The sequence below is a fragment of the Streptopelia decaocto genome (genome assembly GCF_964273445.1).
Source record: "Streptopelia decaocto genome assembly, chromosome: 10".
Lineage (NCBI taxonomy): Eukaryota > Metazoa > Chordata > Aves > Columbiformes > Columbidae > Streptopelia > Streptopelia decaocto.
This window is the reverse complement of record NC_138665.1, coordinates 3,412,804-3,438,015: the sequence shown is the minus strand read 5'-3', so window position 1 is coordinate 3,438,015 and position 25,212 is coordinate 3,412,804. Positions and strand designations below refer to the sequence as shown.

The 25,212-nt window shown below is 47.9% G+C and overlaps 2 protein-coding genes across 6 annotated transcripts in view; one reads left to right on the top strand and one right to left on the bottom strand.

The window, feature by feature from the left end:
- ATRX (ATRX chromatin remodeler) overlaps positions 1 to 6,002 on the top strand; it is an 87,319-nt gene extending 81,317 nt beyond the window's left edge. For all 3 annotated transcript variants that reach the window (XM_082061880.1, XM_082061879.1, XM_082061881.1), the window contains 4 exons: positions 480 to 605; positions 1,482 to 1,577; positions 2,153 to 2,281; positions 3,109 to 6,002. In XM_082061880.1, the coding sequence (XP_081918006.1) occupies positions 480 to 605; positions 1,482 to 1,577; positions 2,153 to 2,281; positions 3,109 to 3,387 (630 nt within the window). In that variant the 3' untranslated portion in view covers positions 3,388 to 6,002. The remainder of the gene's footprint in view (positions 1 to 479; positions 606 to 1,481; positions 1,578 to 2,152; positions 2,282 to 3,108) is intronic.
- On the bottom strand, positions 2,313 to 22,231 carry FGF16 (fibroblast growth factor 16; the record flags this gene model as incomplete). Of its 3 annotated transcripts, none has more annotated exons than XM_082061883.1 (4): positions 2,313 to 2,371; positions 11,845 to 12,086; positions 16,058 to 16,161; positions 21,727 to 22,037. In XM_082061883.1, 4 exons carry the CDS (start codon positions 22,001 to 22,003, stop codon positions 2,365 to 2,367), a joined length of 630 nt encoding a protein of 209 aa, XP_081918009.1. In that variant the 3' UTR covers positions 2,313 to 2,364. The 3 variants fall into 3 exon arrangements, with proteins under 3 accessions (XP_081918009.1, XP_081918010.1, XP_081918008.1); XM_082061884.1 differs by having other exon boundaries at positions 11,845 to 12,083; XM_082061882.1 differs by lacking the exon at positions 2,313 to 2,371 and having other exon boundaries at positions 11,057 to 12,086; positions 21,727 to 22,231.
- Between the last annotated feature and the right edge of the window lie 2,981 nt (positions 22,232 to 25,212).

The following is a 25,212-nucleotide window of genomic DNA, read 5'->3' as shown; positions in this document are numbered from 1 at the left end:
GGTTTTGAGAGAGAGAATAAGTAGGAAGATACAATACAGTAAGCACTGAAATTGCCCTGTGAGGAATCCAAATGGGAGATGAGCTTTATATTCCTGCTAATAAATTATACATTTCACTTCTTGAAAATTTGATTACAGTCAGGTCAAACTCAACTTCGGGTAGTGGGTTTGCAATATAAAAAATGTATCTTAGGATACACTAATAAGCCTTAGTCATTTTTTTTTCTTGGTATATCAAATAATTATAATTACACTAAGCTCCCATATTACTCAAGACTAGAACTTAGGTTCTTCTGTGATGAAAATGCCCTTTTAAATTGAGGTTTGGAAAGGATCTTCAGTTTACTGAGGTAGGTTACCCTTCATGCACAATGTCTTCTCTAAGTGCCGTGTTGTCTGCCCAGAGTATTTCATGGGTTATTATAGAAGGCCGAAGCTATCACAGTTATTCAAATCTAAGTGCATTTTGTGTTTTTAAGGGCTTGACTATGCGTTTCAACATGCCAGCTGGGACCAATATGATTCCCACGAATTTCAACTCTCAAACACCATATATTCCCTTCAATTTGGGTGCTCTGTCAGCAATGAGTAATCAGCAGCTGGAGGTAAGTCACAGTGCAGCCGGTGTGATGTGCCTGTGTTCTGTAAGCACGCATATATTCTTTTGTCACAAACAATGCTTAATGGCATTCTTAAATATCTTGATATTTATGTAATTATCTCCTATTTTAAATATTGTGTGTGTAGCTATATTGAAGTCTAACTTGTCTGCATCTAAACCCGTACCTGTGTAGTATCTCAGGATTCTGGCAGATTAACTGCATTCCTTGCAGACATTAATTCCCACATCTAGCTTTCTGCTGCTGTCTGTCTTCTCTCCAAGCTCCAAGAAGGAATGGGAGAGAGGAACGTGTGCTCTGCTCCTCAGTTCTCTAAGGTCTCGGTTTGCCACCTCAGCTGAAGTAGCTGGGGGCGTTTCTTCCTAACGAGATGCCAGGAGTTGAAGTCCGATTGTCGTATGACCCCTGCTAGTGTCCGGTGAGGAGTCTCACTAAAGAATTGAAAACCTCAGGGGGACTTGGGTTGAATATACCCAAGGAATAATACACAATATATTGCCAGTATTATGCTACAATAGATAATTAAGCATAGTAGATAGTATTCTGAGCCCATAGAGTGAGCTGAGATAAAATCAGTATCACAGACAATTGGGCTGGGTTGAAATGTAGCACTCCTGTGATGATCTGAACACCTTCTTTTATAAATACTGTCCACTGTACAGATTGGCAGATTTATACATGCTGTATGGTGAAAATCACTTGTGTGGACGCTTAGACTCATTGACTTGTGCAAATTGAGAGAAAAAAAGTAATTAAAGTCTAGGTACACAAAGCAAAGATGAAGAAAACTTATAGAAGATTGGGAAAGAAATGTGTTCTTTGTATCTGTGCTTTATAATTAATTTTCTCGTGTTTTCTCAGGAGCTTATTAATCAAGGAAGAGAGAAAGTTGTGGAAGCAACCAATAGTGTAACTTCAGCAAGAATTCAGCCCCTCGAAGACATCATTTCAACCATAGTGAGTGGAATGGATAACTGTAGATTTAATTCAGGAGATGGGAAAACGTTATACAATAGTCATTTCTTTGCCTGATAATATTTGTGGTCACTCAGCTAATTATTTGCATTATTAATTAAAGTAATTTCCAGTTTGTATTGACCTTTATCCCTTCAGCTTGCAATAACCTTTAATGGTATCTAGATGACATGAGGCCCTGGAGGACTAGCTGTTTAGATCCATAATTACTTGCCACGCTCTGAAAATGCTCATTTTCTACAAATAGGAATAATAATTATACACAAATTAAGGTGTATTTCCTATATGTTGTCCTTATCTATATATCTTGGGCTGTCACATTTCTCACTTGCACCCAGTAATCTAGAGGTGTATTACCTTAATTAGCAGTTAGAAGAGCTAATAACTCGTTGTTCTGATTCTGGTGAAGTATAATTCTGCATTTACTGGAAACTGGGCTGTTTTTTAACTCTTGATGATGCAACTCTGAACATAATGCAAAACTTCCATTACCATTACGCTTTTGTTCAAGTGATCAGTGCCAAGAAGGTTTCGTTTTTGTTTTTTTTCCTTTTCAGTGGAAAGAAAACGTAAACCTGACAGAGAGCCAAGTCCAGGCCCTGGCACTGAGCAGACAGGCAAGCCAGGAGCTGGATGTCAAGCGCCGAGAAGCCATCTATAACGACGTCCTCACTAAACAACAGATGGTAAAGTGTCTTAAGATTTATTTGATCAACTGTCCACGTTTGAACTGGGATGTTGAGTATGGACTTGGCATGCGTGCGTGTCTTCATGACCTAGAAGTAGACATTTAGATACATAAATATGTACTTACAGCATGTGTGTTTCAACGCGTTGAATGTTTGCTGGCATGGTGTAGCGCTGTATGTGACGTGACAGCGGGAGGCGGTGACGTCTGCAGTGGATCTCATCGGAGGAGCCTCCATGAGACGTTCATTTAAAAAAATACTCACCAGATTTTCCTGTTAAGTAGTTTGCTTGAAGGTCGTGAGGCTTAAAGAGAAATCTGATTCCAGAGCTCAGAATGCAGCTTACAAAACACACGTCTTAGAAAGTATCAGTATTGGTTTTTTAGCTTAGAATTATTTCGCAAAATCTGAAAGTTGCCTGGATTGTGTCAGTGGGAAGAGTTTTTTCTTAGGCAAGCAAACATTTAGTGACAGTCTGCGTGCAGGACTTTCAAAGGGATGCTAAATGCTACCTGACAAATAATGTCGTAACTTGTACCTGGGAATAATTTCACGGTATAGTGCATGTTGCTGTAGCGACTCTCCTAAATGCTGCACACAATAATATCAGCAAGTCATTAAGAGAACCTAGCCCTAAATGGTGTTACTAAATGGTTTCCACAGTAATCGGCTTGTGAATACCATCAGATTAGTGATGGTGATAACAATGGTGCTTTTTTCCTTCAGCCATACTATCCCTAACAAATTGATTTTAACTCCGAGCTTGATACTCAGAGCATTGCGAGGGGTCGTGCACTTCCAACAGCTCTGCTTTCCCTCCGCAGTTAATCGGCTGTGTGCAGAGGATCCTCATGAACAGAAGGCTCCAGCAGCAGTACAATCAGCAGCAGCAGCAGCAGATGTCATACCAGCAAGCAGCAATGAGTCATCTCATGATGCCAAAGCCTCCCAATTTAATCATGAATCCTTCCAACTACCAACAGATAGATATGAGAGGAATGTATCAGTCCATGTCTGGCGGTATGCAGCCACCACCGCTACAACGAGCACCACCCCCAATGAGAGGCAAAAATCCAGGGCCTTCCCAAGGGAAATCAATGTGATTTTGCACTAAAATGTTAAAATCAGAGAAAGAACTTTTATTTTTTTAGGAATCAATGGCTTAACAGAACTCAACTGTAAAAAAGGAAAAGTTTGGTTGGTCCCCTTAAATGCCATGTTCCATATTAGCGTTTCAGTTTTGTTGAAGTAGGACATGCTGTTTTCCCTGTTGTCAGTGATGTTGCCTAGAATCTTCTTACATATGTTGAGTACAGGAGATAACAAGTTGTTTTCAGTGAAAACAAGTCCTCCCGTAACAGTAGCATCTCCGCAGGGTTCCTGTTGAAACTCCTACGCGTGCTGTGAGGAGCTGCGAGGCTGTCTCCGCGTCGGAGCAGCTGAGGAAGGACTGCAGGTCTGTGTGTTTCGGTATTACCTTATGTGAATTGTACACAGCTGAGTTCTTGATTAGAGTTGATTCCTCAAATTATGGAATACTTTTTCGCTTTCCCATTTCTTTATATTAGTGGGAATATTCTAACCGAGATAGTCTAGTTTCCTTTTGACTGAGGTCTGGACTCGTACTATATCATCTGTGCTGAACGAAACATAGGAACTGAAGATACTCTTAGAAACAGAATTGAGTGCAATATTCTTAAATACTACTGCTCAGAAGCTTTTGAGTCGTGCAGTTATATAGAAACTGTGTATACAGCCTTAAATAGCGACTTGGGGAAGGTGATGGTTCTTCCCTAGTCTTCTGCCATTTTTTACTTTCGGTTGTATGTGATGGAATAACAGATGATGATCTGAAGAGCGGGAGGTGTTTTTCCTTCACACGCTGATTTACTCTACGCGAGTCCAATACAAAGCACATTTCTGTTAACTCCTTAATGCTGGTGCTACTGTCTTTTCCCGTTGCCGGCAATGGGAGATGGGCCAAGAAGAGGAAATTCCTGGTATTTGGGGGGTTAAAGTAGCGATGGTGGCCAGCATCAGACCCTGTTGTGTGAGCAGCTTTAAAATGGCAGAGCTATTGCTGATCTGGAATCCATACAAGGAAAGCGCTGTAGCAACCTGCAGAGCTGCCAGAACAGTGAAATAACTTTTCCTCTGTTAGAGAAGAGTTTTGGTTGTGCACTCCTCCCCATTCCCTCTCATTTGTGTGAAAACAAGGTTTAGTACACACAGAGCTTGATTTTGTTTTGTTTTCTTTTAATGTAGGCCAGAGATTAAATTTCTGGCTTATCATATATCGTTAGCACTCTCCCTACCCAGACTTTTTGTGCTTATGGAGATCTAATTAAATACAAATGGGGCTTTTCTTTGAAGATAGTTTGGTTGATTCTTCCCCCCCCAAAAAAAAGATGTGTAGAATCTGGGGGTGAAGTGACAGGAACCCTTGGGGCAGCGCGTGTGGGCACGGGGAGCTCTGCAGGAAGCAGCACACGAAGCGTTGGCTCCAGATAGTGCCGGACTCTCCTGACTCGCTGACGTGAACGACAATTGTTTCGTTTCCTGGAAAGTTTCTGGAGTTTGAGTTCTTGCCCTGAATGGACAAGTGGTTTTTGCATCTAAACATGCAAATCTTACGCGATAGTTCAATTCGGTGATCGAAAATTGGTTTGTGACCTGAACCAAGTTTGATCTGTTGGAAAACCAGGTAACAAGCTGCCGTCTTGGACTCTTTTGTTACAAGATACCACACAAGAACCTCAGTATGTTCTCGTGCTTTGCCAGCTCTACGATTACAGTTAATTTGGGTGGAGGGGAGCGAAGAGAGATGTATTACACTAGAAGAAACAAAGTGTGAGACTTGGAGACAAACATTTGAAGGCAAATGCACCCGGCAACTCTCACCGATATTCCTACGTGTCGAGAATAAGAGAAATACTTTCTACCAAACCTGGGAATGTTCAATGGAGTTTTATAGTAACTCAGAGACTTAAATGTGGAAGTTTTAGGCAACATTTAAAGGCACATTTTTTTCATTCTGGACAAAACTCTGGCTAACAGCAGACTAACGCATAAGAAGAAAGCAGAGATAAGCATTGAACTAAGACTTGGACCACTTTGCATACATGTTTCTCACTTGACATTTTAGCTGCATAACAATGTGCTTTGAGTATAACATCAAGCTTTAAAGGATATTTAAAGACAGAACATACATCAATAAGATAATAAAAGGCTCATTTTTATATTTGTTTTAGATGTTTTAACTAGGCGAAATGGCTTAAGATGACAAATAAAAATGTTGCTTGTAATACAGTTTTGCCTGCTAAATTCTCCACATTTTGTAACCTGTTTATTCCTTTGGATGTAAAGCGTTTTTGCTTAGTATTGTGATATTGTATATGTTTTGTCCCAGTTGTATAGTAATGTTTCAGTCCATCAACCAGCTTTGGCTGCTGAAATCATACAGCTGTGAAGACTTGCCTTTGTTTCTATTAGATGGCTTTTCAGTTCTGTATTAAATATCTTAAGTACTATAGAAAAGGTGTCACCTCTTCCTATAAGGCTGTTTTGTAATATATATAAGGACTGGAAATGTGTTTTTAAAGAGAAGAAGCATTCAAGTATGACGATATACTATCTGTGTTTTCACCATTCAAAGTGCTGTTTAGTAGTTGAAACTTAAACTATTTAATATCTCATTTAATAAAGTGACCAAAATACATCCCCGTGCCCTGTGCTACATTCGCAATCCAGCGTGAGCTCCCAGGGGTTCCGGCCGAGGCCGTGGCGTGGGAGAGCTGCTGTGAGTCTGAGCTCTGGTGCTGATCTGCAGCGAGGCGCCTGTTCCAGCTGCATGGAGCCCTTCATTGCATGTACAGAAAATAGTCGTGGTCCAGGTTTTCAAGTTATAGGGATTATTAGTAGCTTCTGCTGCCAATCTGCCTGTTGAAGAGTGAGTTATCACCTGGCAATGATTAGAGTGAGGTGTTCTTGGTCAAATTAGAATAACCTACTTGCATGTTTTAACCTCCTAATTGTACTTCTCCATTTCTTAAGTTACTAAATCCCACCTGTTGGGCAAGAAGAGCCTTTCCTATGCAAAAATTCCCATGGCAGTTGTGTTTTAAATCTGCCCCTTGCTCCCTGTACTTGAAGTTTTTTGTGGCTCCCGGCCAGAGCTGGAGCCGCGTTACCGCCCCGGCTGGGGCTGCTGGGGACCTGCCGGGGAGCTGGTGTGGAAATACCCGAGCGGTGCTTTGTGGGGCAGGATGAGCAGCGCACCTTTATGTATCCTTGCAACTCTGTTCAAACTCTGCTGGGGGCAGTGGGGGGGGTTGCACGTACGGGCTGTTGTGTTGGGCTGGAGTGACCTGGGACGAGTGTCTGTACAGAACAGCCCTGCAAGGTGCTCTGATGCTCAGCAGCAACATTCTGATGTGTCGGGTGCTACGTGCTTGTTACCCCGTGGCTTTTTTTGTCTTTAAAAGCAGAACCGCTCTGAGCAGGGTTGAATGAAAGTAAATTCATCAGTTCAAGCAAAAAGAGTTTTGGACTTGGATAAATTTTCAGCCTTTACAGAAAGACAAATGTCCGAAGCGTTACCAACTGGCACCACCAGCCACGTGAGCACACGGTGTCTGACCTGCCCAGGTGCTGCAGTAGCCCCACATGCACCCTCTGTGCTATAGAATATATGTATATATACATATATATATATATATACATCTATCTGCTGTGGCCGGTGAGGAGGTGGCCTGGGGGGAGGTGGTGAGCAGAGGAGGGTGCTGTAGAGGGCTGAAATGGGGACGCTGCCCCGGAGAGGGGCTGGGGGCTGTGGGGGGAGCCGGGGTGACCCCTTGGCCTGAGCTCAGCCACTCTGGGTCTGGTCTCCCACGGCACCTGGGCTTGTGTTCAGTGACCGGTGTGCACAACTGTGAGATGCTGACTGTGAAACAGTAATCGATACCTGGGCATTAATCAAAGCCTAAGCCAGTGACAACAGCTGCGTTTATAACTCAATTGCACAAAGTGCATTTCTCATTTCTGAGGGTTCTTGCGGGTGGACACTTGCTGTGTCTTGTGTGATCTGCCACGCTTGGTCACGGGTGTCTTGCTGCTAAATGCTTTCTGGTACAGCGAGGGAAGGGTTGGCTTTGCAGGTCTCTTTGCAGCCAGCACAGGTCCAAGTCTAAATCCTTAGTGTTTTCCATTATGAGAATTTAACACCTCTGAAGGAGTTACTTGATTTGGAAAAAAATAATCAAGTCTCATGCTCCCTGCTGCATGATTTAGTCTCTTGGTTTAAGTTCCTCCTTACAATTCCGCTTCATGCTGCCGTCTTGGCTGCTGGAGCTGTGTGGCTCACAGGCCCTGGTGCTGGCTTTGCTGTTTGCTCCCCGCTCCTCACTGCAGGTGTGTTCTGTCTCCTCCTTAAAGCAGGATCAGGGCTGCATTTGTAGAGCTTCAGCCGCAGAAAGGGTTTTCCCACCTGCAGCCCAGGAGCTGAGCTCGTGCTGCGTTCCTGACCGCGTCTCCACCTCGCTGGCTGCCCGGGCTGCCCGCAGCACCTGCACAGGCAGCGCATCGCACCTGCATTGCACCCGTGAATCACTCTCAGCACAAGTCCCTGCTACGTCGTCTCCCATCCAAGTGGTTTTCCAGCAAGGCCTGGGCGCTTTGTTCTCTGAAGAGCAGAGAAATGAGTTACACGCATCTGCTGGTAAAATAAACGATACTGAGATATCAAGCAACCCAGGTTTTACCTTCTGTCTATTTTATGTCCTGTGGCTTAGGGGGAGCCCTCAGTAACCTCACTTTGTTTCCTCGAAGCACCTTTGTCACTATAAAGCTTTCTGGACTGGGCTGAAGCTGGACTTTGCCCTGCAGACGGCTCCCCCCGCCGGGATAGTTGGTGTTTCAGCCAAACCCCTGGAAACGAGTTGACTTCACCATGGGGCTACAGGAGAAGACATTACCCTTTGGATGAGGTACTGGGGTCATCTCCTACCACCAGCGCCATCCCAAGGGTCGCAGCTGGCTTTGTCTCACCATCAGCCAGAATTTCAGCCCTTCTCCTTCGGGGATGCTCCGTCCCTGGCTGCCCTTTTGGGAACGTCTCAGCCGCGGTCCAGCAGCTCCAGATGTGTGGCCAGGTGAGGCAGCACCAAACTGAACCCACCTTCGGCACTCAGGTTCTGGACCCCTTCAGCAGTTTTGGGCTCCATCACGTTCTCCAGGGGAGGTGAGTCTCTGGGGCCCCTGCTCCTCCTCCCTGCGGAGAACGGAGCCCTGAGCTGCTGTCCCAGCCAGGATTGCTCCCCGCGGGCCGTGGGGCTCGGCAGGGCCGGCCCAAAGGCCACGTGTGCGTTGCCACTTGTGGGTCTATCTCCTCAGCCCCCTCCAAGACCGTCCCTGTGCCTCGGACCACGCGCCAAAGCTGGGGAGCCAGGCGCTGCTGCGGGGTTTGTGCTGTGATGCGCTGGGCAGCGGGCTGGCTGCACGCAGAGGGCTCCCCTCCGCTTCTGCGCCCCCCTCAGTGAGACTCCAGGAATCGCCCACATCTCTGGCACCGACCTCCCCCTCCTGCCCCGCACAGCTGCTCCCGGGATAATGTTTCCCTCACAACGTGCCCACGGCTCCCAGGGGAAGGAGAAGGGCTGAAAGCGACGCCTTTTGTCCTGTTTATTGTGGTATTTTGAGACCCGCGACTTTTTATGTGTCACACAGCACGGGGGGGCGAAGGGCCAGCGGGGCTCCTGCAGGACTGCGGCCACTTTGCCTTCCCTTGGTGAGACGTTTTCCAGTGGCTGTTGTGACTTTGAAGTGCACCGAAATGATACAAGCTGAGATCCCGAACATATGTTGACGTTTCTTTTCGCTAATTTAGGGGAAAGTCTCTCCGTGTGAAGCATCACAAACATATTTTCCTCCAGAAGTTTCCCAGCAGAGCAGACGCAGCCCGGCCGAGGCCCCGTGCGGCTGCAGGGCCCATCCGGCCCGAGGAAAGCGCCTGAGCCGCGGGAGCTGCCGCTGTTCCCGGGCGGCCTGGCCGGGCAGGGCTGGGGGTGGCGGCCGCACGAGGGGACGGTCCCGCGCAGCGCCGGCCGCCGGCCCTGCCGCGCCACTCACGGCCAACAGCCGCGGCTCTTAATCCTGCCGCTGGTGAGCTCCCGGGTTTGCTGAACCAGAACCAAACCCAGTAAATTCCAGTGGAAAGCAGCCATTCGCGTGGGATTTAGCAGGGCTGAATTCCCCCTTCGGAGAACGTCCCACATGGGAGATGACACCGGCCTTTGCCAAAGGGTTTCCAGTGAATTCTTTGTGGACTTTTGTTGCTGGCAAGTATCGGGGGGTTTGAACTCAGATCCTGAAAAGGTGTTTTACACCATCCCTTTCCCCGCGTGCCCCTTCGCAGCAGTAGGCTCTGCCGAGGCAGCTCTTCGGTTTGGGAATTGGATGAACGAGGCCATTGCGTTGTCCCATGACCCACGACCCACATTGGCTCCCTTTCGAGTTGGTGAAAAATGTATTGAGATCCAGTTTTGAGCCTCATTTTGAAGAGGAGGAGCAGGATTTTAACCACTAGATGTATCTTCCAGCACAATGGCAAGCGAGGCCGGCTCATCCCGGGCAGCAGAGCCAAGCTTGGGGTCTGAGGGATTTCCCTTTGCGCAGGAGAAGGTCAAAAGTACACGGTGGGCCACTTCTCACGAGTGATGGCGCTCCCGGCATGGCGGCTGAGGATGAGACGTTTCAGCAGTGACTCAGAGGAAGAAGGTAAATAAACACTTTTTATTTCAAAGACAGGATTAAATTCCTTCATGTCTGGATGGCTCAAGGTAAAGCTCCGGTAATCTCCTCATTGCGATCCGCAGCCCCGCCGTCTGGTGGCCGCGGGACCCGCTGTGGCCGCGGTGCCGGTGGAGGAAGAGCCGGCCGGGAGCGGCGCTCGGCGCCAGGGCTGCGCTTGTGACAAGGAAACCCCAACCCAAAGCCACCACAGCTCTATTTGTGAGGATCTTTTGCGCGCTCCGGAGAACAACTTGTCACGCCAAGTTCTCATCCGTGCCGCAAAGCACCTGTACAACAACACGCTCCTGCTCCCACCGTGTGCTTTAAAACGCGTCTCTTCCTGATCACAGGGGACAAGACACAAACCAGGATCATTCCTGGAAGCTTCCCCTGCAGTTTTGTGACAACCCGCGCAGACGTGTGGCACAAGGCACCAGTGCCGGCTGCTGGGCTGAGCTGCAGAGCAAAACCTGCACCGGCAGCGTCCCCACCCGGCCGGGCACCTTCTGCAGGGCAAGGATCGTAATCCACGCTAATCGCTTAAAAACATGGGCGTTTTAAAACTGCTTTTGTCGCTTCCTATTTTTTCTTCACTGAAGTTTGTCCGTGGTGTTTCAGGTAGGTCTTGTGTAAAGTGTGGTGGTTTTATTGCAGGAATGATGGGTCCATCCAAACATCAGCAGATGCTCCAAACGTTTCTCTGCTTGAATTTCCAACAGGGCAGTTAATCCACAGCGGCTGTGACACGTGCAGAAGTGTCTCGGGGGGTTGGATTTGCAGTTCTTGGGAATTACAGTTCCTCAGACACCCAGACGCTTCCAAGGTCCATTCCAGGTAGAATTTGATGTCATCCGTGTACAAGAGTTAGTTGTACAAGCTTAGGTAATTTATTTTTACCACGTGAATGGTCTTAATGTTCATATTGATGGGGAAATACTGGGTTAATTGGTAAGGAGTGTCAAAAAAAAGGGCTAGCAAGAAATCTACAATATAAAGACAATTTTATTGCCGATAAGCTCTTAAAACTCATTTTTTTTTTCCTGTTTCAGTAGGACCTTATTCTTCCTGATGAAAATCCGGTCATAGCATCTCTCATTAAAAATAAAATTATTTTGAAATAAATAAATATATAAAATAAATATCACATACATTTTATAAATAGTTTTGTCCCTATGCACAGTATCCATGCTTACATCTGAATAATGTTCCTCGCCCCATTTCCACCCCAACAGCAGGAAAAACCCCACGCATCGGGACCAGTCCATGTAGCATCGTCCACGTAGCAAACTCCCGGGCTGCTTAAGCAGGGTACCGTTCGAAAGGCTTTTTTCCTAGCGGGTAACCATCCTGAGCTCAGCAGCAGCGTCCGCAGCAGTTCCATGGTCTTTTGTTTTCTTTCCTTCTCTTCATTTTTAGGGTTTTTTTTAATTTTGTTTTTTCCAACGCCAGGTGATCAGCTTTGCTCACCTGCTTGTTCCTTTAAGCAACCGTAACATCCAATATTCGGCCTCTCTCGTAGCCACCGGGTAAAGAAAGTGAATGAAAATGAAAGAGTATATGTAGGGTTCCCTCCCTACCCCCAGCCCCATAAATAACCCAGGTTCGATATACGCTTGAAACAAGGAGGAACAGCAGTGTCTGAATTCAATGTAAGTGCTTTCCTATGTCATCTACGCTTACAGGAATGATGGAATGACTATTAATATAGTGCTCTGGGAAAAAGCTTGGGAGCCCAAGTATGTACACTGACGGGGCAGCTGCAGAAACATCACCTGTAGTGGAAGAGGTCTCTGTACATCGCAGGGATTTTGGCAGGGTCCACAGGCCTGGGTAAAAAGTGGGTGAACTTCTGATGTCTCTTAGTCCTGTACCCCTCGCGGGGGGAGCCGTCCTTGTTCAGAGCCACGTAGTAATGCCTCTCCGAGTCGGGGTGCTTGTAGAGGGTGGAGGCGTACGTGTTGTACCAGTTCTCTTCAAACTGCTCGCGGAACACGCACTCCCGTGTCAGCTTCTTCTGCGTTGGAGTGCGGGAGGGAGGGGAAGAAAAAGACATTTGTGTCAAAAACAAATGAAGAAAGAAATAATATGTTCCTCCTTCCTTCACTTTATTTTCCTGTAGTTTTCCTAGCTACATTCTCCTGGCTCCCCTAAGGACAGCGACTGCGCTGCCAGGGATGTTTCCCCCTGAGTGAGAGCCGGAGACGGGCACAAACCCCACAAATTGGGACCCAAAGGCCTCTGAAGTTGGAGGAGGGAGACGACAAAAGGAGGAAGAGCAGGTGGGTGTGCGCGTTGTAAAGATGCCCCATTAACAACCAACCAACCAAACCAAACCAAACAAACACCACATCAGGGCCATAGCAAAACAGGCAGGTCTCTGCGATTGGGCTGTGAGTTGGGAGCTCGGCAGGGTGGCCGTGCCACCGAGGGCCCCCGCCCCGGGCACGGGTGCCACGCAGGCACCAAGAACACCCTTGCAGGGGAGAGGCACCCAGGAGGAAAAGCGGGCAGCGCATCTGAAGGGTTTAAAGAGGAGCGAGCACCGCTTTGAAAGTTGAAGGCACGTAAGGCTGCCAGGGGAATGAAAGCATTCCTCAGGGCTTTCATCTGCCGACGCGCCGCGGAGCTGGGATGTGGGGCCACAGCGAGACCCGGGAGGTCTGGATGGGGAGCAGCGCTCCGGGGATGTCAAACCCCGGCCAAGATTTACGGCAGCGATAGGTGCTGTGATGACCCTGTGGCAGCCCAAGGCCAGGGGGACGGATGGCACCAGTGTCACCATGGGCACAACCAGCCTTTCCCTCGGACCGGCGCAGCTGGGGCCGTCAGTAGCGGATGCTCAACAACGGCTTTTCAGTTTGTGCCCATCGCTCCCTCCTGTGTCCCCAGGGCTGTGCGAGGATGGCACCATCCCCTGCCCCACAGGGACATGAGGGCTCCGCCACTGCCGTGCTGTGTCACACAGGGACCTGCCATCCTGTCCGTCCCACAGGGGGCTCGCTGGGGGGACGCAGGAGCCCTTGCAGATGAAGGGCGGGCTGCAAACGGAGGATGCTATCACAGCACAAACACCGTACCTACACTGGAAACTATTCAGGTAGGGAATGTGTCTTACCTAGGGCATGCAGGCTGCTAAGTAATTGTTATTGCCTGCAGTAGATGTTCTGTAACATGATCCAGGAGCTCACCTGTGCTCAGGACCTGTTTTGAATGTTTTGCTGTGAATTAAATAAACCCTGGGGTGAGCCATGAGCCCTTCACAAGCCCACACCGCAGCCCCGGCCATCTGAGACCGGGAACGGGGGGTTTCTCTTCCCAGATCTGTCAATAAATACAGACTTCTATTTTTTTCTTCCCCTAGGATGCCACCTACTCAAAATATGTTGGAAGCTGCTGACCAGCTGAACTCATGTGTGATGGCCTTGCCCCAGTTTGCCTGCTCTTCACCGGGCTGTTCAGAGGTACAGTGCCAAATATTTGGAGAGTCTGCGGTGACTCTGCAAAGTGCCATTTATTTCTTTCCAAGCCCTGGGATGTGCCCCCTGAGCCCGATGCTGTTCAGGCAGTGTGCACGCTGCTGCCTGTGACTTCTGCTGCTCTAAGTATTAGTTGCATTTCTGAAACTGGTGGAAAGCTTAATGGAAACGTTGGCACAAGGTTAAGAGGGACAGGCAGAAAAGCCATCTGTCCCGAGGGGCCTCCACGTGTTGGGGAAGGGATGGCCAGCTCTGGCTGTATCAACACACTGATCGTGTGAAATTGGCACAGAGGGAAATAATAAACCTGCTGAAAATTTAAAAATACCACTGTATATTAAATGCCATTGTAATGCTAACGTTGTTGTTAGGCGCTGGCTTATGGACCTTTAATTAAGAATAGCATAGTGGCTTTCAGTTTTGAAAAGCCATTATTGTACAACCCAGGTATCCCAGATTTAAAACTCCAGGGCTATGTTTGTATCAGCAATCTGACCGTGTCCCTGCAGCGTCCCACCGGTGCATTGTCTGGGGCACAAGATGCACAAGGACAGAGAGGAAACTCCCACGATTACATCTTCAGGACAATTCTGCTTCCAGATGAAGTGTTGTAAAATGTGATCATAATTTTATTTCCATATGGTAACACGAACACAGGCCCTAGAAGTTAATTAACCCATGGTGAAACTGTTGATACATAATCCGAGCTGCGGGGTCTGAAAGCACAGAAGGGAACATGCAGCTCGTCTCCTCCTTTTCAGCAGGTTTGTAATTTAACTGCTGTCTCTGCATTTAACTTTTGGGTAGAGGTTATTACAGGAATTAAGTGGAAAAAAAACCCCAGTTATTGGTGCATGCTGGTACTTGATTCTCTCTTATAAACATCAGTAACTGCATCTTAAATAGTGAAAGGGTCTGTGGTGGTCTCAGATGGGAATGGGAGAAGAAAAGATGATGGAAACTTGTGGTTTACTGTTACTGTTTGCTAAGCAAAGGTTTTCTGAAGGCTTCTCTATATACAGAGTTTAAATTCTACACTATGAGGCTGATCTGATTTGGTTAGAGGGAGCGTGTGCCTTCGGCTTTGGTTTAAAACTGGTTTATTTTATTCTGTTTTAAATTTACTGTGATCCATCCTTAAAAATCAGTGTCCTCATACAGGGTAGTGCTGTCATCTAGAAAGAGACTTTTTAGAAAAAATCACACACAGGTGATGGGTTGAATTAAAGGCAATGGGGCATCTGAAGAAAAAGCACCAATGAAGAGCAGCAGCTACAGAAAAGGAAATTTTAAAATGGTTATCTATGATGCAATTATTTTTTTAAACAGAAGTGATTCTTCTAGCTACCTAGAAATAACTGTTTTATATTGAGTTGAGATAAACAATTAGGAATTAAGTGAACCTGTAGGAAGCACTTCTGCCCACTTGTTAAGACCTGACGTTTTGACTGCAAGTTTTGACACTTAATTAAATAGAAAGAAGCAGAGGAGAGCTCGGCTTTCTTCAGGTTGATGGAGACTTGACCCATTTTGTGAAGCTCTTGGCAGCACCCCTACCCCACAGCCCCACTGAGCTTTGCAGAAGCTGTTGCTGTGTGTGGGTGTTTCATCCAGCCAAACCCTGATGTACACCCTCTTTTGGGGGCTGGTTCCTTGGAGCACCTGCCTGTGTTCAAAGTGGTTTACAGGGTGGTGCAGGTTCAGTAACACTGGGCAGAAAAGCAGTGCAGTAGATGTAAGCTGGTCCCAGCTGCAGCCGCGGCTCTAAGGGCACGGCCAAAATCCAGGGAGCAAATGATAAATAAGCTGCCGCTAGAAACCTGAGCCTGGCCTGGCAATGGGGTGTCTTCTGCTTCCTCTGTCCATCAGCAGCGCAGGATGAGGCAGAGTCCGCTATAGGTGACGTCAGGAAGAATTTATATGTATTTGGGAGTTTGTGTGGAGTGAAAAAGTAACAAGGAATTTACACTTGGTTTTTGGCAAAACGTGGAAAATTTCAGTCTGAAAAGGGCTCCTCTAGAAGATTATAAGCCACTCCCCTAAACTAACAGGAGCTGTAGAGAATGTCATAATAAAGTAACACTCAGACCACAACTCTGGCTTCTGGTAGTTAAAGAGCTATGACAGAAATGTAAAGTCTGCAGATAGGTGCAGATCCTGATCAGGTGGAGGATAAAATTGATGTGTTACTCAGGCAATGACAACACACGAGCAGCCCCTGGTTTTATGCTAAATTTCCCTCCTGCCTTGAGCTGACCCATGCTGCCCTCTGTCTGAAAGGCAAAACCTCAATAATCCCCGCTCCCCAAGCATTGCCCCAAGCATGAGTGTCTCCTCCCTCCACAACCCTATTTCATATATATCATTTATGTTATAACAGTGGCATCGCGGGTAGGATGGAGGTGTATGGCACCCCAAGGACTTCAGAGGCCTGTGACAGACACAGCTCATTACACCGATGATGTATACATCATATGGTGTTGTAATCAGCACAAAACCTTCAACTTACCGACCCATACAGCTCGCCTCTCTCATTCATGCCGAGGTAGAGTCCTGAGTCCACCCCACGGATGCTCACCAGCCCCACCGCCAGGCTAATAAACTCCAAAATCCCTAAAAGAGAAAGGAAGTCCAAATCATACAGAGAATAAAACTGACACCAGGCTCCGGTGACAAACGTGAACCAGCCTTTCCCAACCCTCACAGAGCTCCCTACAGCCCCCATTTTCCTTATTTATAACAACACGGTTCTTAAATCTGTAGTCCCATCTGCATGCAATCTTCCAATTTCCACTGTAGGCTTCTCCCCAGCATTGCCAATTTGACTTGCCCAAGAGGAATTATGTTCACTAATGATAAAAGGTTTGCTAGGTTTTGTTGTTTTGGTTTGGGGTTCTTTTTTCCCTAATTATTACCAAGAAGACAGATGTAGAAACTTGTGCCTGGCCCACCAGAAATTTCAGAAGGTTGTTACCACGCTGGCTTTTATTCTTCACCAAATGAGAGTGATTTCTGTCACCATGGGGCTTCTGGTTTGAGATGATAGTCCCACGTGTTTAGAAGTGCTGAGTTTAATAAAAACAAGCAAAAAGCACTAGCAGAGATCTCTATGAGGGCCGTCTTCATCCTGGTGCTCCAGGGGGGTACTTGCCACCCCCGTGCTGCCTGCTGCACCCCTGCTCCTGATAGCAAGGGGGACAGCGGCTGTTTTGTCAGAGGAAAGACTTGTAACAGGAAAAACCTTTGCGGAAGCTCTTAAAGCCAAACAACCCCAAGTAGGTGCACTTCTAACTGTTTTGAACAAAGCCAGCATCACAAGTGGTGGTGACCTTCAGACTTCCCAAGAAAACCTCCCGAAGGTGTTAGTGGGGCTGTGTTAGGCTCTGGATATCACACTCTCCCTAGCTCGAGGTCATGGACAGCCTTTGCTCATGTCCAGTGCTGAATTAATCAGCTGGGAGGTGACAGCAGGGGAAGGAAGAGGGTTTTCACCATCCCACCTAATGGCCAGACTAGATGTCTCCATTGACAGGAGGACAAAGTTGCTCTAACCTTTAGCCTGGCTCCAGGTCTCTTAATATAGCTCCCAAAACGTCCAGTCCTGAGCAATTGCTGCTCTGATCAGGTTACCTCCCCGAGCTCCTCTTAAAAGGAGGCCTCGAGTCTAAAATCACCGCGTGACGAGCGGCCACCTGAGCCGGCTGACTTCAGGGGCAGCCACGGCTCCGGGTCACCCCTCAGCCTGGGGCATGTGTCTTCTGCTCGGCCGGGCAGGGATGCGGTAACTCTCAGACGATAACTGCATCACCGCCTAAATATCATAGAATCATAGAATAGTTTGGGTTGGGAGAGACCTTCAAAAGTCATCTAGTCCAAATAGTCTGAAGGTCATCTAGTCTAAATATAGGACAGACCAGGCGGTGATGGACACCTCTGTCTCCCTTCGTTCAATGCAGGCTCATCAGTTTGGCAGCTAAGCTGAGTGCAAGAATTAGTCTTCCTGCCTTAAATCGGACTTTTTGTCCTTCTTTTGCCCTGCCTGCTCTGGGGCTTGTGCATCAAACCCGGCCCTCCCTGCGGCCGGCGGGTGCTGAGGGGGGATGAAACACAGACTTGGGAGATACAAGTCCTCAAGACAAACACAGAAACAAATGACAGAAAACACGCTTTATGGACCAGCACAGTCATTTTCCAAGCTGCTGGTCCTATTTAGAAACCAAGGAATGTCTGAGTCAAGGAAACCAAGAGGTTTGCTTGAGTATACCCTCAAGTACGCTCTGTACGTGGCATGGGAAGCCAGGTCTCCAAAGACCTGGTAAGGAGCAACCCAGGAACAGAATTAGTGTTTCCTCTCTCTGAGCAGGTGGGTGAGACATCCCTCATCTGGTGCAGACTTGCTGCTTTTGCAAATGAAAATTTCTTCAAGGTGTGCCTGTGACAATTTCTCCCAACAATGTCCCTTGCAATATTCCCCTTTTCCAATCTTTGAGTGGCACTTAGAGACGTGCACAGAAGACGACTATGTTGAAATAGCATTAAGAACATAACTTAAACCCACAAAAGTCAGGAGACAGAGTGAAGGCTGAAAATATGTGGGCGGATATCCATCCTGTCCTTAACTCACTCCAATTGCTAGACAAAATTGCAGCTTCGTACATCTGATCTCCAGCAGCACAGGGAGCGGCCACTGGGGCCAGCTCAAGAATTTTCCTTCCAATTGTAGCGGTGTGTTTTTGTGGTAGAACATGCTTTTTTCTTTTTTTGTTCCCACAGGACTTGTCTCTTCTTTCTTGCTTTGATAATTCGTTCTGTTTGTTCCTTGAGCCTTTCTAGGCAATATTTGGAGAGATTTGATTAAGTCTCCGACTGGATTAATTTACCACCAAAGCACTGAATAATCTCCTGAGATTTGCTGTGGCCAGACCCGTGTGCTCTCGCCTTACTATAAACCATCCCTCAAAGAACAATTCAGCTCTTTGCACCTGTCTCTTCTTACATGACTACATTCAGGAGCAGGGGTACAGAAGCATCAGATGTTGTATTAATGGCTACAAACCTAAAGCTTCGGCTAAAAACCTCAACAACTGTTCAGCAACAGGTGCACTATGGTCTGAATGTGAAAGTGTACAGCAAAACTTTCTCTGGAGGTTTCATCAGCTTCTCGAGGAGACTGTTACAGATCCATTAGCAGGTTCATACCCAAGAAGAGCTTCATTTGCTGCCTTTATTCATCTGCGGTACAAACTCAAGGCCTTTTTCTCTCCTCTCTTGCAGTGAGGAGTAGCACCATTGGTGTCACTTGTTCAACGCTGCTGTAAAACAAACACAGGGCAGAACAGGAGCAATTCCTCCTGGCAGAGATTTTCCTGGCAGATTTATCTCTGTTTCATTCTCAGAAGAATTCTCATAGGGGCACTAATGTCAGCCCAAACCTCCTCCAAATTTTGACCATCCTTTGTTTCTTGGTTCAGGGAGGTTCTTAGCAGATGCAGTTAGAACATATACATTTTTGAAAACTCTTTATTCCTTCTGGAATGACTTAGGTGGAGCTGCCAGTTCAGAGAGACAAATTGGACACTTCTCTAGTGTGAGAGCGAGCTTTCTTCCAGCGATCCTGGAGGGCTTCACCAAATTTTGTGTTAAGGCTCCTCTAGGAAAAACAGGCTGCAGCCCATTGTTCTCGCATGATTCTGTATTTTCGCAAGTATAAACCATCACATTCCAGAAGACAGGTGTTATTTAGGAATGCTCCAGTCCTCAACAGATGAGAGGGAATAGTTACAGTGATTGTTCAGGCAGTGTGGACAGACGATGCTGCTACCTCCCCTGTGTCCATTAGGACCTTGGCACCCTGCTCTGCATCACCAGGGCTTTTGCTCTTTATTTTCTTCTCTGGAAGACTTGGATGTCTTGCACATCTGGTAACTTTTGGGATGGCTGCGCATGGGAGGGTGCAGATACTGTCCATCTTTTCCTGAACGCCTTCCAGTATGAGGAGACAGGGATGCAAAGTCCAGTTCCACCCTCCATCCCATCTGCAGCTGGATCTGTGCCTCTGCTGCCGTGTCACAGCCATCCGTGGAGCACATTAATTATCTGCTCATGATATCAGGGAGCACCTTCCAGCCATGTGGACTTGATCCACCAAACCACCAGGCTGCATTTCTGAGTATTCCCCCAGATGCCCTTAGATTTAAGGCAGCTTTAAGTTGCTGCCCTGAAACCCTCATCCAGTTCTGTGTCCCCCATCACAGTTTTGTAGTTCCCTCAGGCTGCCTATTTCTGTAATAAGTTACTGCTTTCTGACTGCTGCATGCAAAATTTAGGAATGCACTGATACATGACATCCTAATATGAACCATACCAGTAACATTGGAATTTAAATATTCATAGCTACTGAATGCAGATGGTGAATACTGTGTGCCAATACATTATTGCTTTGAGTCTCTGCTGAAGCGAGGTTTAGTCCAACTTTATCTGAACACGAGGATTCCAGTCTAATCCTTTGGGGCTTTGTCTTGCAATTACAACAAATAACTATTTATTTTACACTGCCTCTGGGAAAAGCCTGAAGCAGAAAACTATAATATTTTATATCTGAAGTCTGGTCTAGTTTTCGTAGCTGGATGCTGACTGCTAAAACACTTAGGGAATGCCAGTGTTTCAATTTATTGAATGCACTGTGTGACTTGAGCTTAAGTGTGCAAAATTCATTAAAAGTTTTAGCCCATTTAATGTGTTTTTTCCAAGGATTGTTCGGAAATACACTTATATTACTCAATCTTTATAAAAAACGGAAGAGGCAAATGCTGCCATTTGAAACTGTTTACTTGTATAAAGATAAGTAAAAAGAACTGATAGAAATACTACGTGGCAGATTGAACTAAAACCAAACATACAATGGGTTTGCTTTCAGTTTCTTTTAACATGGAAACCTATCGTGTATTGCATCGTGAAAGGTTAAAAGATATGTGTCTTTTGGGAGGTAATTAAAGAACACTTGCCCCACGAGCCTATTCGTACCCGACTTTGACCCACAGGTTATGGCTTTCTTGCTGATTTAGGCAGGGACACACTCTGCACACACCTGGTGTTTATGGAAAGCGCAATACAGAGATAAGCTTCCCCCATTGTTCCAAAAAACCCGCCTTAAACTACCAACAGCAGCAGCATTCCTGAAGTATCAGAAAGGATGGGTTGCAAACAAGTAAAGCCAAAAAAAGAATTCTTTTCACTGAGGAGTTAAATCACCTGAAAACTATAAAAACTCTTCCAAGCACTCCTTGCAACCTGTTGACAACACAGCTGAGATCACCAGTATGGGACTTGTTGATAGCTTGCACAGACACCTGCACTAGATGCTGAAGTAGCGGGAATTCTTCTTAGCTGCGCTCAAACTTACTGCACTTCTTTGCCTGTGGCTTGGGATGCATTTTTTGAAGATTACATACAGTCTCATTAGAGATCCCTGCTCTTGTGTGACACCGATACAGGCGCTGCAGTCTTCCAGCTGTATCCCAGGTGGCAAGGTAAATCCACGGTGCTCTGCCTATTGTTTCATCTTCTCCTTTCTTTCCGAGCTCCCCTAAGCATTTTTCCTGCTTCGGCTTCCACTTTCCTTCCCGACAACCTCCCCAGACTGAGCTCCTGACACCTATCCAGCAAGTGATCCCTGCCCGCTTTGGGGAGACACTCTTCTAATGAAATTCATGCAAGTACAAGAAATCTGCTCACAAATATCTGCAGAGAGCAAAATTAAAAAACAAAACAAAAACGAGGAGGAGGGAAAAAACCCACACAAACAAAAACTCAAAAAAACAAGACATGAAAAATTTAGGAATTTCTTTTTCCAACGTACTCCCTCCTTTCTTTTGCCTCCCTCACACTTCAGAGGCACAGCTAGAGCTGGTTCCCCCCCCACCTTTTTTTGGCGGGGAGGGGAGTTTCCCCCTGCTAAGGCACGTTTTTGTGCACCTGCAGGCTGAGCACCGGGAGAGTAGGAAATTGGAAATAAAAGCTCCCGCATTGCTGCGGAGTGAGCGCATTTCTTTAGGAATCCAATTATATCTGTCCCGGGATGATTTATATTAGCGGGGCAGTGAGTTGGGTACGGGGCGCACCTGCTCCCGGCACCCACCCGGCCGCGGCGGAGCGACCCGGCCCGGCCGCCCCTCTTACCGAAGCGGCTGTGGTCCTGCCGGGTGCCGTGCACCGTGCCGTTGGGGAAGATCTCCAGGTGGAAGCCGGTGCGGCAGTAGAGCTGCCGCCGCCGCAGGATGCCCTTGAGGTGAGCGAAGTCGGTGGGGGAGCCCCGCTGCAGCCGCCCCTCGATCTGCCCCAGGCGCTCGTTGAGGAAGCCGGGGGAGTCGGCGAGGGGCAGCCCGCCGCCCAGCGCGGGGGGGAAGCCGTGCAGGTCCGGGTCCAGAGCGCCCAGGAAACCGCCCACCTCGGCCATGGGGCCGCGGCCCGCGGGCGGGCGCGGCGCGGCGCGGAGCGGCCCCTCAGAGCGCGGGCTGCGGCCGCCCGGCCCCGCGCTGCCGGCCCCGGCCCGGCCCCGCGCTGCCCGCGCCTCCCATAGCTGGATGTGTCCCGCGCTCGGATGCGAACTGCACTTTATATACGTACACACTCCCCTTACATTGACATATTGGATATTTAAATGCAAGCCACACCTCACTGGCATCCTCTTTGGCTATTGCTTCCCCCCCCGCCTTCTTCTCTGATCCATTTGGCTTTTTTTTTTTTTTTTCCTTTCAAGAAAAAAAAAAAAGCCAGCTTCACTCCCTCTTTTATTATGAAAAAAATGGCAGGAAAAAGCTACACATCGCACTGAGGCATAACAGCTCTTGGCAGGTCCCCGCGAAGCCGCCGATGAAATCATGGAGCCCCCGCACGCAGCCGGGATGCAGCGCGGCGCTCCCGCCCGGCGCTCCCGCCCCGCCGGCCGCCCCGGCCGCTCCCGTCCCGCTCCCGCCCCGCCGGCCGCCCCGGCCGCTCCCGTCCCCCCGCAGCCGCCCCGTCCCGCTCCCGCCCCGCCGGCCGCCCCGGCCGCTCCCGTCCCCCCGCAGCCGCGTCCCCGCAGACCCGGCTCGCAGGCGGCGGGTCGGGCAGGGTCTGTCAGGGTTCCCCTCTCCGCCCTTGCCCCCAGATGGACACGGGGGAAATAACATGTGAAAGGAGGGCTAGAGAAGCGTTTTTTCAGGTGAACGTGTGAAAATGGAAAGCGGTCTTTTTGCAAAGCGATCCCGCGGGCGCTGCGGCCGGTTTGCAGGCGGCGGGAGGTGAGGGAAGGAGGGAGGGCGAGCGGCGCTGCCCGGGCTCCCTCGCCACCTTCCCCATGTTGGAAACAGGTGTTTCCGCGCTCTCCCCGGCCCGCCGACACCGTATCTGTGACGGCAGCTGCCGGCCGCGCTGCAGACAGACGGAGTCAGGCTCGGGGAGACGGGGGGGCCGGGCCGGGGGGACACAAACACAGACGGGCCCGGGAGGGAGGGCGGGAAGGGCCCGGCCGCCCCCTCCGCGCCTCCCTGCCCGCCAGGCGGCGCTGCTGCTCGCGCCATGGCCGCCGCGCTTGCCCGGGGCGCAGGGGAGCGGGCTGGGCCTTCATGGCCCTGAGGTAAAGTGTCTTCCATGCCCTTCTGGGAACCAGGGACAACCACAGACAAACCCCCAAGTCACCAGCCCGCTGCTCTGGGGGTACCAGTCTCTAGAGCTGAGGTGCGGTTTGGTGCCCCTCTCAGCAGGTCACCCCTGCGGTGTGTCCCCACAGTGGTCTCATCTCAGTGGGGTCTCTCGCTCAGGGGAGATCTCCTCAGCAGGGCTCTCCTCAGCAAGTCTACCCCATGGTGGATCTCCGTTCTCTCAGCAGGTCTTTCACGTCAGAGAGTTCCCCACAGTGGGTCTCCCCCGTGGTGGGTATCCCCTCAGTGGGTATCTTCCTCCAGCAGGCCTGCCCGTGGTGGGCATCCATCCCCTCAGCGCGCCTCTCCCTCACAGTGGGTTTCTCCCCTCAGGAGGTCTCGCCCTACAGCACAGCGCTTCTCCTCACATCCACCCCAGCGTGAGGGTTCAAAGGGCCCTGACATGCAGCCTCCTTTCCCCGCAGGCCCGGGCAGTGCTTTGTTGTGAAGATACGAAGGGAATTGTGATATGACGACATGGAACACCCACACATGTGTCTGCAGAGGTGAGGAATCTGTTTTTTTAAATGGGAGGTGGTTTTTCCTGTCAGAGCTGTGGCTGTAAAAGGGGTGTGTTTGATGCAGAACTTGACACATGAAGCCTAAGCCATGTTTTTTTATAGAAATATAGTCTGCTCTAGAGGTAGTAAAATCTACAGAAGTGTGTTTTTTGGCTATTTGTTTATCATGTCTGGTTACATGGAGATACAACAATCAGAGGAGTTCAATCATCCCACTGCAAAGATTATTATATTATATCTGTAGTATCTACATGAAGACTCAGGTGTGAAGAGATAACTGAGGGAAATAAACTGTGCTTTGGTGAAAATTAGAGAGGTCCTAGGTGGGGGGGGATGGACACAATGATGGGGCGCCCCAAACCCGGAATCACTATTAAGGACATAATCCTGTAAATGCTGTGAATTTAATGCACAAAATTCGTATAATGTGAATCATCCCACTACAATCAAATATACTGTTCTGTATAGCCTGGTTTTACTGAAGTAAATTTGAGTTTGGCCTCTGGATTCATAGCAGTCACCTTGTTTCTGAACATGTCTGAATGTCGATCCAGGGATGTTAGGAAGAGAGAGGAAAAAAGTTTCTGCATTCAAGGACTAACCAAACTCTGCAGAGGCTTCTGCCACTGACTTCAATAGCCTCTGGATCTGTTACAAATCTTTAAACCTAAATCCATACAAGCACTTAGAGGAACACTTAGGATACTGAAAAAGGTAACAGAGTTCAATTACATTACAGTAAAATCCAAGATAAAGTAAAGAACACAAACCTGCATGCTTAACTAATGTATAACAAAAGCAGTGAAATCCCCCCATCCAAGCTGACATTCCTCACTTAACTCTCATGATTATGGTCAGCTTTTGAAGTGTCCGCAATACATTTTATTGAGAAGTTGTACAGGCTGGTACAACATGGTCTATTTAGGCACAACAGGATGCGGAAAAGGTAGCTTTCTCTTTTTTTGGTCTTTAATTTCCTGGTTTATTTATGTTTTTACTAAGCTGAGGAAAAAGCAGAGATATTTGTATCCTGTGTTGTCTGAAGAAAAGAAAACATGTATTTTAAATACTGAAAGCTAGAATAACTCCTTTGAAAGAAGAAATGTGTTCAGCAATTTTTTTTCATGTATTACATAGAACACAATTCTGCACTCACTGATTTCTTAAAGGAGGACAGAAACTTGTATACAATTTGTGTCACGGAACATAATGTGTTACCAAATTAATTTTCTGCTCTGCTTTATTTCAGTTTATGCAGTTCCCCCAGGTTTATTCCTTGATTACAGCTTGTATTGTTTGTCTTGGGAACTGAAATGGTTACTGCCAAACTGCTCTTTCAATTTACAGAAGAATTAGCAATGATATTTATACCCAGTTTGCTAAAATGGACCTTGCGGACCCCTGCCCGTACACTGTAGAAATGTATGTTTAGCAAGGTAGTAAAAATATTAATGGCATTTTTT